This window comes from Macaca thibetana, chromosome 18, assembly GCF_024542745.1.
Source record: "Macaca thibetana thibetana isolate TM-01 chromosome 18, ASM2454274v1, whole genome shotgun sequence".
Taxonomy (NCBI): Eukaryota; Metazoa; Chordata; class Mammalia; order Primates; family Cercopithecidae; genus Macaca; species Macaca thibetana.
The window spans coordinates 21,499,363-21,516,715 of NC_065595.1; the positions used below are offsets into that span (position 1 = coordinate 21,499,363).

At 42.9% G+C, this 17,353-nt stretch overlaps 1 protein-coding gene and 1 pseudogene across 3 annotated transcripts in view; both read right to left on the reverse strand.

Moving 5' to 3' along the window:
- MALT1 (MALT1 paracaspase) overlaps nucleotides 1–17,353 on the reverse strand; it is an 82,379-nt gene that overhangs the window by 48,834 nt on the left and 16,192 nt on the right. For both annotated transcript variants that reach the window (XM_050768056.1, XM_050768055.1), the window contains exons 3-4: nucleotides 8,326–8,447; nucleotides 3,626–3,776 (exon numbers count right to left, since the gene is read on the reverse strand). In XM_050768056.1, coding sequence (XP_050624013.1) covers nucleotides 3,626–3,776; nucleotides 8,326–8,447 — 273 coding nt within the window. The remainder of the gene's footprint in view (nucleotides 1–3,625; nucleotides 3,777–8,325; nucleotides 8,448–17,353) is intronic.
- On the reverse strand, nucleotides 8,472–16,208 carry LOC126941444 (39S ribosomal protein L37, mitochondrial-like; annotated as a pseudogene). The gene is made up of 3 exons (XR_007721302.1): nucleotides 13,997–16,208; nucleotides 13,039–13,958; nucleotides 8,472–12,689 (listed from the first exon to the last, which is right to left on the reverse strand). The product of XR_007721302.1 is annotated as a 39S ribosomal protein L37, mitochondrial-like (transcript).

The following is a 17,353-nucleotide window of genomic DNA, read 5'->3' on the forward strand; positions in this document are numbered from 1 at the left end:
TAACTATCCAGGAGAAATAAAACGTATGTCCAGAAAAGGCCTTGTATGAGAATGTTCATCGTAGCTTTATTCATAATATTCCAAAACTGGACACAAACTAAATGTCTATCAACAGGAGAATGAATAAACAAACCTAGTCAATTCATACAATGGAATATGACTCAGCAAAAAGACAAGACTGCCTAATGATACACTGAACAACATGAGTAAATTTTAAAAACATTATGCTGAGTGGAAGAAGCTGAATATAAAATATCGAGACTGGTCAATGACTATACATATGTTAAATAGATACATATACCGATGTTATATATACATGTTAAAACTCACTGGACTGTACATGTAGTATCTATACATTGTACTGTATATAAATTACCCCTTAATAAAAATGGGATAAAAAAGTTAAATAAAATTGAGAAATGTTGATACAGGTTGACTGTGTCCCCAACCAAATTTCACCTCGAACTGTAATCCCCACATGTTGAGGGAGGGGCCAGGTGGGAAGCGACTGGATCATGGCAGCAGTTTCTCCCATGCTGTTCTCCTGACGGTGAGTTCTCACAGATCTGGTTATTTACATGTCTGGCATTTCCCCTGTTTGCTCTCTCTCCCTCCTGCCACCATGTAAGACATGCCTTGCTTTCCTTTCCCCTTCCACCATGATTGTAAGTTTCCTGAGGCCTCCCCAGCCATGCAGAACTGTGAGTCAATTAAAACTCTTCTGTTTATAAATTACCCAGTCGCAGGTAGTATCTCTATAGCAGTGTGAGAATGGGCTAATACAGAGGTGCATGAGGTATTTTTTCTTTAAAGAAAATGGTGATATTTTTTCTTTTTGTTTTTTGAGATGGAGTCTCGCTCTGTTACCCAAGCTGGAGTGCCATGACGCGATCTTGGCTCACCGCAACTTCTGCCCCCTGGGTTCAAGCAATTCTACAGCCTCAGCATCCTGAGTAGCTGGGATTATAGGCAAGCGCCACCATGCCCAGCTAATTTTTGTATTTTTAGTAGAGACAGGGTTTCACCATGTTGGTCAGGTTGGTCTCAAACTCCTGACCTTGTGATCCGCCTGCCTCGGCCTCCCAAAGTGCTGGGATTACAGGTGTGAGCCACTGCGCCCAGCCGATATTTTATTTCTCAACAACTTTATTGCTATTTGAGTTTAAGAAAGGCTAAAGTGAAAGAATGAAAGCAGCATTTTAACTCTTTTAACAAAAAGTGTGTTTCCCTCCCTATTCTTCTTTTTGTCCAGCAAATACAACAAAGAACATGGTTCTTGATTGTGCACCGAATAAAATAATACCTGACAACTACTCTTTAAAGAGTATACTGTTTTTTTTGCCTTGATCAATGCGAGTTATTGAACGAAAAAGATGAAGCAGAGGGAGTAGCAAAGCAGTCTGATGAATGTTTCCTTGCAGTGAATGATACACTACACGGCCTTTGGTGCTGACATCAATGCTAGAGTTTTTTTTTTCCACGACATAATTTTTTAGGAACAATACAATAGTTTGGGAGAACAATATGCATTACGGAAAACAACTGAAAAGTGAGCAGCAAGACTACTACATGAGAGTTTTTTCTCCTACAAAACTGGAGACCACAACATCCAAATCCATAACAAACTGACCTCTTTTTGATTCACATTCTAATTATAGAACTCAAGACCGTCAGGTCTTAAATGCTATGTATTTATCTACTGATCTACTTTTTATAATGATCACATTTAGTATTCGTGAGTAACTTCAGGAAATAGCATTTTTCCATGATGTTAGTTTCACAATGTGTTTCTTTTTCTTATTTTTTGAGACAGGGTTTGCCATTGCCTTGCTATGCCACCCAGGCTGGAGTGCACTGGTGTGATCTCAGCTCACTGCAACCTCTGCCTCCTGGGCTTGAGTGATCCTCGAACCTCAGCCTCCCGAGTAGCTGGGACTACAGGTGTGCACCGTCAGGCCTGACTAATTTTTTTTTTGCAGAGATAGGGGTTTGCCATGTTGGCCAGTGTGGTCTTGAACCCCTGGCCTCAAGTGATTCACCCGCCCCAGAACCCCAGCCTCCCAAAGTACTGGGATTACAGGTGTGAGCTACCATGCCAGGTTCACGATCTGTTTCTTAAATAAGGAAAAGTAAGTTTTAGATATCAAGAATCCTTCAGAGATTTTTAGATAGCTTTGAATTTGTAAGAATATTAGGTGTTATTGACGGAAATATATCTGTCTCTGCTTTGTGAAACAGAATTCACCCTGGTTCTTCATTCTGTCAATAAACACCTACTGAGCGCTATTGGTTATTCAGTGTTTGGTTTTACAAAAGATCATTAAGAACCAGACTTTCCCTTCAGGAGTTCCATTAAATAGGGAGACAAGCCTGACAATATAAACAACCAAAATATAGAAATATGTTCAAAAGACTAATTTTTGGGAGAAAGAAGTGGTAGTAAGAAAGTCTTCCTGCTTTCTATTGCAACAGATAATCTTTTCTGATAGCTGTGTAAGTAATCTGGGGTCAGGGGCTCTCTCTTATGCTTAGTTTAAAACAGGTGTAACACCGAAGCCCAAGGCTGTGCCTCATGAGGGTGGTCACTGAACTGCATAACTGATGAGCGACTACTACCTGCCAGGCTTTGTTCTAAGAACTAGAAAGAGAAAAGGGAACTCCTTATCCCTATACTGCTCAGACAGCTAGCAAACAAATAATTTCAAAAGCAATGCAATGAGTTCTATAATAGAGGTAAAATCAGAATGCCAAGGGAACAGAGGGAGCCGAGGCTTGAAAGAGTCATAAGAGTATGCCAGGCAGAAAAGGTATGCAAGATGGAAGGAAACACTGATGCAAAGATGTGGAGTGTGAATACGCAAGGCATTTTCAAGACAATGGAAGCAGCAGGGAGAAACTAAGTTGAGTATAGGTGCCGTGTGTGAGGGCAGAGTAATGGACCATGAAGGAAGGCAAACTTGAAGAGGTCCATGGCAGGGACCAGACTAAGGCCTGTTTATGTCTATGTCATCCTAAGGTATCTGCACACACGTATATGTGTGTGTGTGTGTGCATGCACGCACACACACAGAGAAAGACAAAGCAGGCTGGGCATGTTGGCTCACACCTGTAATCCCAGCACTTTGGGAGGCCGAGGCAGGTGGATCACCTGAGGTCAGGAGTTTGAGACCAGCCTGGCCAACATGGTGAAATCCCACTTCTACTAAAAGTACAAAAATTACCCAGGTGTGATAGCACGCGCCTGTAATCCCAGCTACTCCGGAGGCTGAGGCAGGAGGAATCGCTTGAACCTGGAAGGCAGAGGTTGCAGTGAGCTGAGATTACATGGCACCACTGCACTAGCCTGGGCAACAAAGTAAGACTTTGTCTTAAAAAACAAACAAACAAACAAACAAACAAACAAACCCCAAAACTAAATTACAAAAAAAAAAAAAAAGAAAGAAAGAAAGAAAGACAAAGCACATGGATCAAATCTTAACAATGGTTGACATTATAATGGATGAAGTACCTATGTGAAATTTTGCTATGATTTTTGATACTTTAAAATTATTTAAAAGTAAACATTTAAAATAAAATAAAATATGGGGAATCCCCATGCCAACATTCAGTTTCTTTCATTACTTACTCCGGAAGCTCTCTGGGACATCGCAAACATCCAGCTGTGACCACTGGCTGAATTCAAAGGTGACATTGTTATTAACTCGACAGACATAAAAGCCTGCATCTTTTACATGCACTGCATTAAAAATAAGCTCTGATGTATTTCCATTTGGAATCTGTGGAAGAATCAATAAGAGAATAGAAGTGGATGACTCATCAAAAACACATCTTATAAAATATGCTGTACAAAATCTATGATTTCACTATGGAGCTTCGGAAGTGCAACATTTTTCCCCCAAGTACTAAAACATTTCTGGGTTAAAAACAGTAACACTTTGAGTTATTTAGGACTCAAGTATTAAAAATCCAGTCTTTTACAAATCCATTAACTAGAGAGTTAAGCTGGTCCCAAATATCTTCCAAAGGCTCACTAACAGAAAACTATTTGCTCTGTCATTTAAGAGATCAATCACTGAGTTCTGAAAGAATCTACAACTGCAACATTTAAGAGTTTAGCAGCCAGGCCGGGCGCGGTGGCTCAAGCCTGTAATCCCAGCACTTTGGGAGGCCGAGGCGGGCGGATCACAAGGTCAGGAGATCGAGACCACAGTGAAACCCCGTCTCTACTAAAAATACAAAAAATTAGCCGGGCGTGGTGGCGGGCGCCTGTAGTCCCAGCTACTCAGGAGGCTGAGGCAGGAGAATGGCGGGAACCCGGGAGGCGGAGCTTGCAGTGAGCCGAGATCGCGCCACTGCACTCTAGCCTGGGCAACAGCGTGAGACTCCGTCTCAAAAAAAAAAAAAAAAAAAAAAAAAAGAGTTTAGCAGCCATACAAACACCACGGCGGCATAGAGAAAACACAGAGAATTAGGCTTGGCTATTGTTTTCAGCTCTGCCCACATTAGCTGGGAAGACATTGGCAAGTTATTTGACGTTGAGACCCCACCTTCTGATCTGCAAAATTCTATAAGAGGATAAACTCCTCAACCAAACAATATCCAATCTCCTTCAAGGTCTAGACAGAGAAGGGCTATGGAAAGCGTATCAATGAGACAGTGAGAGGGGGTGGCCATCCACAGGCCCCACCTCCAATAGTAACATTTCTTTTAATGCTTTTTCTGCTCCCAGTGATTGATCAGCTACACCCAACTTTGGCACATTGCCAAGGGGCTTATTCAAGTGCCTCATTACAACAATTCCCTTGCAAAGAACAGGTTAATCTGACGATTTAAAATCTGAAATGGTCCCAAATTCAAGACTCTTTCAGCACCTCCATGATGCTCACTGGAACATTTCAGATTTGGGATGCTGAACTTTTAAGTATACAATGCAAATATTTCAGCACCTAAAAAAAATCCAAAATCTGAAATACTTCTGGTCCCAAGCATTTCAGACAAGGGATATTCAACCTGTACTTTAACAAGCTCACTTCCTCCCTCTCCAAACCCCAAGTAACTGAACTCTACTCTCTCCCCTTTCAGTACCTATACCAAAGCAAGAGTATTTTGCTGAGAATGTGACAACTGGGACAACAGGCTGCACTTTGAACTGCCTGACAATCCTACTATATGGTCCTAAGTGTGTTCTCCTTCTAGACTATTGATGTATACTCTCTCCTCAAACCTCCTGTAATCCTAGTTCTCTCAGGTACTGACTTCAGATAGAAATTATCTCCTTTTTCTGCCAACAAATCACAAACCTATCCATGTCTGTACCTATTTATAACTCCTCTGTTTCCTCCTGTTAAAATGGAAGATGCATCTTCTGAACAAACACTACTTGGGCTGAAGATCTGTGGAGACTCAGAACCCCAGAGTTGGTACGAAGATTTTATTAAACTGAAGACATCTGGGATTCAACAGATGCAGAAAGAAGTCTTCTCAGGCTTCCTTTATCTGACCCAAAGCAAAAACTTCTGGGAAATGAGGGTGCCATAAATTCCCTCTTGGGGCAACTTTTACTCCCCTTGGTAGACCAAGAGTAAAACTACCATAAATCTCTCTTTGGGGACTTTATGGTCACAATGAAGAGGAGATATCACTGGTGCCTGCATGAACAAACATTACCACAAACTTTGCTATCTTCCCTTGTTCTTCTCCCCTTTGTCTTTCCTGAACAAACCCATCCATTATGCTCACAGGGCCCCTGCCTTTCCCTACTAAATTAGTTACATAACCAGTTAGCAAGCTACTCCTTCTGAAAGCTCTTGCATGCACACAAATAAGCTTTTTCTCCATTAATCTGTCTTCTGTCAGTTAATTTTCCAATCTTCAACACCTCAGTATATAACACATCTCAGAGGCTCATATGGAAAGCCTAGGGGTCATCCTTGATTTCTCTTCCTTCTCCCCATACTCTATATCTAATCTGTCAGCTTAGTTGACTGTCTCTAAAATACACATTGAATAATGCACTGTGATCCACCTTCTCTGCTCCACACTACTGCTACTTCCAGTCAAGCACAGATATTAGACAACTACTCATCTTGCTGTTCTCTGCTTCCTTTAAGCAGCAAGTTCATGTTTTAAAAGCATGAATCCTGGTTGCGCGCGGTAGCTCACGCCTGTAATCCTAGCACTTTGGGAGGCCGAGGCAGGCAGATCAAGAGATCAGGAGATTGAGACCATCCTGGCCAACATGGTGAAACCCTGTCTCTACTAAAATACAAAAAATTAGCTGGGCGTGGTGATGCACGCCTGTAGTCCCAGCTACTCAGAAGGCTGAGGCATGAGAATCGCTTGAACTGGGGAGGCAGAGGTTGCAGTGAGCCAAGATCGTGCCACTGCACTCCAGCATGGCGACAGAGCAAGCCTCCATCTCAAACAAACAAACAAACAAACAAAAAACAAAAAACATGAATCCTACCATGTTACTTCCCTTGCTTAAAACCTTTAGTAGCTTCTCACATTATGTTGCCACTCTGTTGATTTTCCTCATAGCTCTTAACTCACAGGAATTAACAGTGCTTGCTCTGCCCCCATTGGTGTGTAAGCTCTTTGAGGGCAGAGACCTTCTGGTCACAGCTGTATCATCAAGCCTAGAACATGGCCTGGCACAAAACAGGTGCTCGACAAGCACTTGTTAAGTAAACATCTCCTACAATACACCTATGATCATAAGACTGGTTTCACAAAACTTGACTTGTTAAGAGTTTTAAAATCCATTACAACTCTTCAACTCTAAGATGCATTTTCCATCCCCTACATTTCTACCTTTCTCCAATCAGGACATAGTTTACAAATGATACACTTAATGTAGTAGGCTTTTTCCACTATTTCTCCTCAAAGGGCATTTATTAAAATGAAAGTAACTTTGCAATTGAGAAAATATGATTTAAAAAATACCTTTAGGTACCATCTTTCAAAAGCCTAGGCAGGTAAAACATCCTGTCTACTTAATTCTCACAACCTCTGATGATAGGAATTCACATGGCTAATAATGGCAGTCAGGGTTCCAACACAGACCTATCTAGTGCCAAAGCTACTACATGCAATCTTTTTACTACATTCCACAGTTGCTCTGTCTTACCTCTGTGTAACAGACGGAAATAAAAGATTGTATAAAACCACAGAATTCTCCTACAGTATGAGGCAATCCAATTAAAGGAAAAGTCATTCTCAGAACAGCTTTATTTAGTTTCAGATTTGCAAAGGGAGACATGGCATCAAGTTTGGAAGAAAGCTGAATGACTGGGACTAACAGAGTGAAAAGAATATGGACTTTCTGGGCACTGTGAAAGTGGGAGCAGAGTAGAGAGGGATGAAGGAATGGAAGAGAAAAGAGAAAACCCCACAGAAGTGGGACACAATGCAGGCAGCCAGACCACTGAGAAATCCCCAGTGCAGGATGGCTCAAGGAACTCTGAAGAAAAGAGAATTCTAAGATGTGATTTAAAATTATTTGTTGGGGGCTGCAGGGATCCAATCATTTCACAAAAGGAATAAATGGCCCATTCTGCCAATCTGAATTTTACTTCAGAATCTACCACAAGGTTCTATTTTTTTTTTTTGAGACGGAGTCTCGCTCTGTTGCCCAGGCTGGAGTGCAGTGGCGCGATCTCGGCTCACTGCAAGCTCCGCCTCCTGGGTTTACGCCATTCTCCTGCCTCAGCCTCCTGAGTAGCTGGGACTACAGGCGCCCGCCACCGCGCCCGGCTAATTTTTTGTATTTTTAGTAGAGACGGGGTTTCACCGTGGTCTCGATCTCCTGACCTTGTGATCCGCCCGCCTCGGCCTCCCAAAGTGCTGGGATTACAGGCGTGAGCCACCGCGCCCGGCCTACCACAAGGTTCTAAATCTTCTCATACAGATAAAACAGTGATGTGGAATTCTTAAAAAGAATAGCACATTAACTTTCCATATAGCCTTGAAAATCTTCTAAAGATTTTGGTTGGAACATAATCTGTAGTAAAGAGTTTTGTATATACAAGAATGTACTGGTGATGTTTTATACTTGCTAACACTGTTGCCCTAAGTAATCCCTATTTTCCACAATTTTTAGAGTAGAGAACCGATTTCATTATTGTTTACAATGTTTCTATACGACGATTCTGGAACTGTCTTACCAAAATAATGATTATTGACTACTTCAGTAATAACCTAGCAATGTCTGTCAGACTTTTACCAAACTGTTAAAACTACATTTAGGACAATAATGTTAATTAATTCTCTATCATTCTCTCTCCTTATAACAGAAGCATTAAAAGATATATTTTTAAAAATTACCTCTTTATTCATTTTGAACCACTGATATTGAACAAAAGGATGTCCAGTTGCCCGGCAACACAGTTTCACAAACTGTCCAGCCAAGACTGCCTTTGACTCTGGGTTTATAGTAATCTTTATTCCTAAAGAAAAAAAAAAAATTAAAGTCACAAAAGAGGGATTTTCCTTGTTTATACATCTGAAACCAAAAATTGAAACATTTTAGAAATAACCTGCATATTTATCTTTCTCATAAATCACTCATTCACATCGCCTTCTCAATCAATTTACACTTTGTGAGTTGCAGGCTTTGTAAAATCAGAGGAAAGAAACTTACTTGCAGAAGACTTTGATCTATTGTACTTCCCCATGATTGGGTGGGGGAGAAAATTATTTACCATATTTCTTCAATTTTTAGAAGCTTTTTTCCCCGTATTCTAACACTTCTGAAATCAGGATGCACCTTATAACAGATCCCTGTCAGGCACAGCCATAGCGTAGTTCTCAGTGTCAGCTCATGGAAATGTTTGGTCACAAATGCTCATATAGCTGCCACTTCAGTCGAGTCACATGCACTACTAGTAACACGAGTGTTAAGTTGCAATGTCTGCTACGGTCTGAATGTATGCCCCCAAATTCATGAGCTGGAAACTGAATCCCGAATGTAACAATGTTGGGAGGTAGAGCCTAGCGGGAGGCTGTACCCTCACGAATGAATTAATGCCGCTGTAATAAGGGGGTTTGCAGGAGTGGGTTCTCTCTCTTTTCTGCCATGTGAGGACAAACTGTTCTTCCTTGCTTGCCCTTCTGCCTTGTGCCGTGTGAGGACACAGCAAGGAAGCCTTCATCAGAAGCTGATTCCTTGATCAGGGACTTCCCAGGCTCTGTAACTGTGCAAAATACATGTCTGTTCTTTAAAAATTACAGACTGTGGTACTGTACTATGGAAGCATGCAATGGACAAAGATAACACCATTGAAAATGTCTTCAAATTACTGCATTATTATTTAGCATTGAAAAGAAACGATTTTGGAAGAGAAGGACACAGAAACAGAGCAGTGGGATATATATTTGATATACCTGTGACACAAACATTCCTCACTTGAGGAATAACTGCCAACATCGAAGCTTGGAAGACTTTTGACAGGAATTTGGAAGAAAATCCTAGTCAATAATGCAACACCCCCACTCCTTCTCTTGCCTCTCTCTCACTCACTAGCCCCAGGGAAGCACATGACTATGGCAGGAGGCCATTCAGGTAGCCCTGCAGAGAGGCCCAAGTGGTAAGAGTATTAGTTCATTTTCACGCTGCTGATAAAGGCATATCCACAACTGGGCAATTTACAAAAGAAAGAAGTTTAATAGATATACAGTTCTATGTGGCTAGGGAGGCCTCACAATCATGGTGGAAGGTGAAAGGCATGTCTCACGCGGCGGCAGACAAGAGAAGAGAACAAAGTTTGTGCAGGGAAACTCCCCCTTATAAAACCATCGGCTCTCATGAGACTTATTCACTATCACAAGAACAGCAGGGAAAGACCTGCCCCCATGATTCCATTACCTCCCACTGAATCCCTCCCACAACACATGGGAATTCAAGATGAGATTTGGGTGGGAATACAGGCAAACCATATCACTGTGGAAAGAAACAGACCTCCCGCCACAGCCAGTGAGGAAATGAGGTCTCCTGACAACACCTGCGAGCGAGCCATCTGAGAAGAGGATCCGCCAACCCTGGGGAAACCTTCGGACGACTGCAGACCTGGCTCAGAGTCTGACTGATGCCTCACGAGAGACCCTCAGCCAGGACTGCCCAGCTAAGCCACTCCTGGACTGCTATCCTCAGAAACTGTGTGAGATAATACACCGTTGTTGTTTTTCATTTCTGACTTGGGTATAATTGATTATGCAGCAATAGATAACTGACATAAAATAAACCAATGCTAGAAAAGTTTACATTTGCAAAAGTTTTAATAAATAAAACTGGGTTAGCTGGCTTTTAGGAAGGGAAGAAAAAGATAATTAAAATTTATAAAACTTAATTTCCTGCACCTACTTTTATTTTCTTTCCTTGTGTATACTGAATGTGACCTCATAACAGTGTCTTTCTTCTACCACCCACCAATGCAAAGAAACAAAACAAGACTACCAGTAAAAAGGAAACAGTGTAAATAACAGTAAGCTTAATACATCAAAGGTGCCCAACTTTCTAGGAAAAAAAAATGTTCACGAAAGTCACAGCACAAAGACACTAAATAAAACCAACATTAAAAACGAGTAAATATTTATTGTATATCTAGTACATTGGAGAGTCTCAAGAAACCCTAGAAAATCTTTAGTAAATATAGTAGAGCCTCTCAGAATTTTAAACTCTTGCCAAGGGAGGACATTGATTCACTAATCCTTTATGTAGAGGCCAAGTTAGTACAGGAGAGAAGTTCAAAATCTTTCTGAAATCTGTGATACATGTTGGTGGGAAAGGTGGAAAATGGGATAAGCACTCTTGCTGAAGCCAGCATATTCATAACACTGTATTCGAATGTCCCCATATTTACCATTCATCTGCCAGGAGAGTTTTACATCACAACTTTGAAATACAAAGATTCTGATTTCCCAAGTTTCGATGTGACAGGAAAAAAAGTTGCAACAATGACAAAAGAGAACAAGTAATAAACCTAAAAAATATAGGAGTTTTGGCTACCCCAGCTTTAAATTTGAATGTCCTATAGCCACTACAAATTTCACATACCCAAATCCCTTCTGACACAAAATCTACTCCTCTGCCAGTCCCCACAGTTTCCCCATCTCAAAGATGGTAAACCAGTCTTATGGCCTACCACCATCCATCCGGTTATTCAGGACAAAAACTTTGCAGTTTTTAACACCATTCTTAAGGGCCCTAGGATTTTCAGAATAGTAAATGAGCACTGGCTTCAACTTTAAAGTTGTCAGCTGCATTAGCCCCTAACAAGAGAGTCAGCCAGGCACTGATTTCTCTCTAGCTATCAAAGTTCTAGATGGCACCTTCTTCCAACAGAAGGCTGTTTCATCTACGCTGAAAAATCTGTTTATTATAGCCATTTTCTTTAATGAGCTGGATCTTTTTTTGCTTTTTTGTTTTGAGACAAGGTCTCACTCTGTCACCTAGGCTGGAGTACAGTGGCATGATCTCGCTCACTGCAACCTCTGCCTTCCAGGTGTAAGCAATTCTCCCACCTCAGCCTCCTGAGTGGCTGGGACCACAGGGAGGTACCACCGTGCCTGGCTAATTTTTTGTATTTTTTGCAAAGATGGGGTTTCACCATGTTGCCGGGGCTGGTATTGAACTCCTAAGCTCAAGCAATCCTCCTGCCTTGGCCTCCCAGAGTGCTCGTACTACAGATACCATGATCAATTGTGAGCCACCATGCCTGGCATTAGCTAGGTCTTCTGGATGACTTGCTGCAGCTTCTCCACCAGTACCTGCTGCTTCACTTTGCACTTTTATGTTACGGAGACAGCTTATTTCCTTAAACCTCATGAACCAACTTTTCTTCCGCAGCTTCCTCATCTCTCTCAGCCTTCACAGAAATGAGGAGAGTTAGGGCCTCACTCTGGAATAGGCTTTGGTTTAGGGGCATGCTGTGGCTGGTTTGATCTATCCAGACTACTACAACTTTCTCCATCTCAGCAATAAGGCTGTTTTGCCTTCTCATCATTCGTGTGTTCACTGAAGTAGCATTTTTAGTTACCTTCAAGAACTTTTCTTTTGCATTCGCAACTTGGTTAACCGGCACAAGAGGCCTAGCTTTCAGCCTATCTCAGCTTTTGATATGCTTTCCTCATTAAGTCTAATCAATTCTAGCTTTTGATGTAAAGTGAGAGACACGTGACTCTTCCTTTCACCTGAACACTTAGAGATCACTGTAGGGTTATTAATCAGCCTAACTTCAATATTGTTGTGTCTCAGCGAATAGGAAAGCCCAAAGAGGGAGGGGGGAAGTGGGAGAGGAAGAGGGACCGGGAGGGAGAAGGAGAGGAAGAAAGAGAGAGCACGCGAGAGAGGGGAATGGCCAGTTGGCGGAGCAGTCGGAATACACGTGACATTTATCAATTAAGCTCACCTTCTTATAGGGGCATAATTTGTGGCACCCCAAAACAATTATAGTTTTTTTTTTTTTTTTCCTTTGCAATGCAAGGGCTCTTTATTGTCAGTGAGACCACCAGGCTAGATGAGCACTGAGGCTCCAGGGGGACCCCAGACCCTCTTCAGTGGGAGAAGGCAAAGGCGGGTTTCAGGCCTCAGAGTGGTCCTTGGCTCACACAACACCATGTAAATACAGAGCTAAAAACTTCCTGGATGTCTCCTACTGGAAACCAGTCAGTCCAACACATTCCACAACCACCTTTTTTTTTTTTTTTTTTTTTTTTTTTTTTTTGAGACAGAGTCTCACTCTGTTGCCCAGACTGGAGTGCAGTGGCGTGATCTTGGCTCACTGCAACCTCTGCCTCCCAGGTTCAAGCAATTCTCCCGCCTCAGTCTCCTGAGTAGCTCGGATTACAGGCACGTGCCACCACACTCAGCTAATTTTTTTTTTTTTTTTTTTTTTTTTTTTTTTTTTTTTTTTTTTTTTTACTGGAGATGGGGTTTTACTGTTAGCCAGGCTGGTTTCAATCTCCTGACCTTGTGATCCACCTGCCTCAGCCTCCCAAAGTGCTGGGATTACAGGCGGGAGCCACTGGGCCCGGCCCCACCTTCTTTTTGATCACTGGGAGACACCAAAAATGCTGAGAGTAGCTGGTATGATTCCATCCAGACCAAACTCTTGCCACACTTGTCAGAGGCCAGGTCTGTGGTGTTCAACTGTAACACCAGGAAATGGAATGCACGTCTGTCTGTGCATATACTCTGCACAACCACGGACTGCTCCAAGATCTTGGTGTCGTTCCCATAGAGGAGCTGGGCCTGAGCCAGGGCAATGCCAAAAGCAAACAGGATCATCTTGGCTCACAGCTGATCTGGTTGAAGGCTATGTGGTTGTAAACTGGCTTTCTCCAGGAAGTATAGGATATGGAGATAGGGGTAAGGATAGCCCTCCCAGAATCCTGTGCCATCTTCCACATCATAAACATTGCATTCCTGAAGATCAGTGGGGAGGGGGGTTGGCGATAGAAGGTCTCAAGAACATAATTTTTAGTAGCTTCAACCTCTTCTCTGGAGGAGATGAGGGGGACAGAGGATCCTTGGCACTCAGCGGTCTCCACTAGAACCATGACCCTGAAGAAGAGACTCAATTCCAGGTGGTGGATAACGTGGAGTTTTGGGCACAAATATGCCTGGCCAGAGAAGGATGCCTGAGAATCGGAGACTTACACAACCGTATCAGACTGTCTACAATGACCGGACAGCAGGCCTCTCTCCTGAGGATGTCCTCAGTACAGTGCCAGAGACAGGCATGAGAGATCAAATTCAAAAGACACTCATCTTGGTTCTCTATGTGGTTCCCTGTATCATCAACAAGGCTAAGTACTTTCTCAGGAAGGCATTCTATTAACTTGGCCTTGGTAAGCCAGAGGGCCTGCTTGACACCCCTGAGAAGGCGGCAAGGCTGGTGAAAGACATAGCACGCCTCGTCTTTGTATAGTGGCTGCTTGTGAATGGAGCTTGAGCAAAACTTTGGAGGCTTCGAGTCAGGGTCCCAGGGTCATGAACAGGGGGTGAGCAGAAGTTTGGGTGTTTGTAGCCAGGGTCCCAGGGCAGGAAGATCAGCGGTGGCAGCCCGGGCGTGAAGTACATCTTTCCCACGGAGGGGATGGGCTCCAGTCCAGGGATCTCATACACTCCATCCAGGGGAGAACGCTCTGGCTTCCACATGGAGTGCATGCCCCACTTACAGGGGCCCCACTCCACGTCTCGGGGCCCCGAAGCCCCCAAGGTTGAGCTGCCTGGAGCTAGCCAGTGCCTGCCTAGCAGTCCCCAATGCCAACACCATACTGATCTGGTCTTCTTAAGACCGCCACCTGGATGCCGCCATCTTTCCACGCACCAACAATCACAGTAGTAACATCAAAGATCACCGATCACAGATCACCATGACAGATATAATGAAAAAGTTCGAAATATTGTAAGAATTACCAAAGCGTGACACAGAGATATGAAGTAAGCACATGCTGTTGGAAAAATGGCACTGACAGCTGCTAGACACAGGGTTGCCGCAAGCTGTCGACTTGTAAAAAATGAAGTACCTGCAAAGTGCAATAAAGTGAAGCATAATAAAACAAAGTGTGCCTGTACTTAGAATAAAAAATCCAAATTCCTTACCAGGGCTACAAAGTCCTCCACGAACTGCTCCCTCCTTTGGCCCCTCCCGCTCTCCTCCAGGCTCACCAAGCTCCAGCCGTACTGGGCCTCCTTCCTTCCACAAGCCAAGCTCTTTTCTGCTTTCCACTTACCAGTCCTCTGCTGGGTTCCCCCCGACAAGCTCTGCTCTGCCATCCCCCACAACCACCACCCCACTGGCTCCCACTGTTCTACTGTTTCATGGCAGGCCCTTTCCTCATCATCCAGGTTTCTTACTAAATTATCACCAGCTTCTCTGGGAAATGTCTCTAAATTAGGTACCTTCCCACCCCCACAGTTATCTATTACATTCACCCAGTTCAGTGTCCTTCACTTTCTAAAATCCTTGTTTCTTACTGTTCATCTTAGGTACTAAAATAGAAGCTCCATGAGAGCAAGGACCTTGACGGTCTTAGTCACCAGTTCATTCAGCACCTAGAATTGTGCCCAGCACATGGCAGTGCAGTTGGTGTTAGTGGGTGTTCAACATGTGTTTGTTGAATATACATAATAATACTAGAAATTACTACAGCAGCAAGTTACTGCTTTACATGTACCAGGCATTTTTATCACTAACCTTTGAAATAACCACATAAGGTAGATACTACTTACATATATGTTACGATGAAAATGAGGTACATAATTTGCAGAAGGTCACCCAGATTACCTGGGCTAAATTAAACTGAGACTGTTTTTTGTTTTTTTTTTACATTGTAAAATGGCAGAACCAGGATGCAAACCTAGGTTTTCCTGCCTTTTAAAGGTTTTAAACCCTTATGCTTTGCTTTCTCAGTGATTCTGATTCTTTTTTTGTTTTTTTGAGATAGGGTCTTGCTCTGTCACCCAGGCTGGAGTGCAGTGGCATGATCAGGGTTCACTGCAGCCTCAACCTCCTGGGCTCAAGCTATCCTCCTACCTCAGCCCCCCAGTAGCTGGGTCTAAGCGTGTGTATCACCATGCCTGGCTACTTTTTGCATTTTTTGTAGAGGCAGGGTTTGGCCATGTTGCCCAGGCTCGTCTTGAACTCCTAGGCTCAAGCAATCCACCCCATTTCAGCCTCCCAAAGCACTGGGATTATTGGAGTGAACCACCATGCCTGGCCTCTTGGTGATTCTCAATATATCTCCCATGGTAATCTGCTTTCTGCCACAGTGAGCCTATCTTACTGAGAAAGTATATCACACAAAGAGCAATCCCACACCAGGACACTGCTCATGAATATATACCATGGCAAATATTCTCTGCCACTATACAAGGAGATAAGAGACAAGAATGATGGAAAGGGTTTTTCCTCTCGAGTATTTTACAAAGAAGTAGGTGACTACTGGAAAGGGACCACATGGCCGGGTTCTAAAAGTTATCCTTCCTTTGTGTGGGACACAAGACTAAGTGATTTTTAAAATTAGTACTATTTTTATTTTTTTGTAGAAACAGGGTCTCACTACATTGTCCAGGTTGGCCTCATATGTTGCCCAGAACTCCTGGCCTCAAGGGATCCTCCTACCTCAGCCTCCCAAAGTGTTGGGATTACAGGTGTGAGCCACCATGCTGGGCCAAGACAAAGTGGCTTTTTTTTTTTTTTTTTTTTTTTGAGACGGAGTCTCGCTGTGTTGCCCAGGCTGGAGTGCAGTGGCCGGATCTCAGCTCACTGCAAGCTCCGCCTCCCGGGTTTATGCCATTCTCCTGCCTCAGCCTCCCGAGTAGCTGGGACTACAGGCGCCCGCCACCTCGCCCGGCTAGTTTTTTTTTTTTTTTTGTATTTTTTAGTAGAGACGGGGTTTCACCATGTTAGCCAGGATGGTCTCGATCTCCTGACCTCGTGATCCGCCCGTCTCGGCCTCCCAAAGTGCTGGGATTACAGGCTTGAGCCACCGCGCCCAGCCATACAAAGTGGCTTTTAATGTACATCTAAATTCACAGTTTATAAGCCTGTCCTGCACCAACAACTTTATTAATAAGCAAGGGGGTGTGTGTGTGTATAAAATATATACACAATTTATTGCTTCAAAGACTGAGAATTGAAAGGCAAAATGTGATTTGGAAACCACCCCTGGTGAATAGTCAAGAAAATTAGTTGCAATACCTCCCATGTTTTAACCACACAAATTTCCTTCCTCCCACAAAGCCTTGTGCGACAGGGACCCATGGTCAACCCTTAGCCACCCCAATGCAGCACCCACTAGTGAGAAGGTGCTGAACAAAGGTAAAAAAAAGAATATGGTATAGTGCTACGTAGGCTGTATGAAGGCACACAAATGAAAGTTCTATTTTAAACGGTGAACACACAGCTTCCTGGCAAACAAGCATATTTGTCAGATAACATCTACAAAGAAGTCAGAGAAGTTACTTGATTTCCTGTAACCCTGGGAGAATGTGACTAGGTACGATGGAACCAAGGATCGTGCTTTCAACTACACACACATATGCTGATAAACAAGTACATGCTACTAAGCAATAAAACAAAAATTTAAAACTCTGCTGGAATAAGAAAGATAGGATAATTTTTGACAAAAGGACACATCATAGCTTCCCTTGAAGTTATTCTCTCTCACAACACATTTAAATGTTGATGCAGTTTATCAATAAATACTTTTTCCAGAAACAGATCTATTCCGTACACTGAAGTTCATCTACTTTCAGAGGCCATGAAACAAACAAAAATTTTCATCAACTTCCATCTAAAACTCATCCTCAAAGTTACTCTGCAATCTTCTACGCTATCACAGAGAG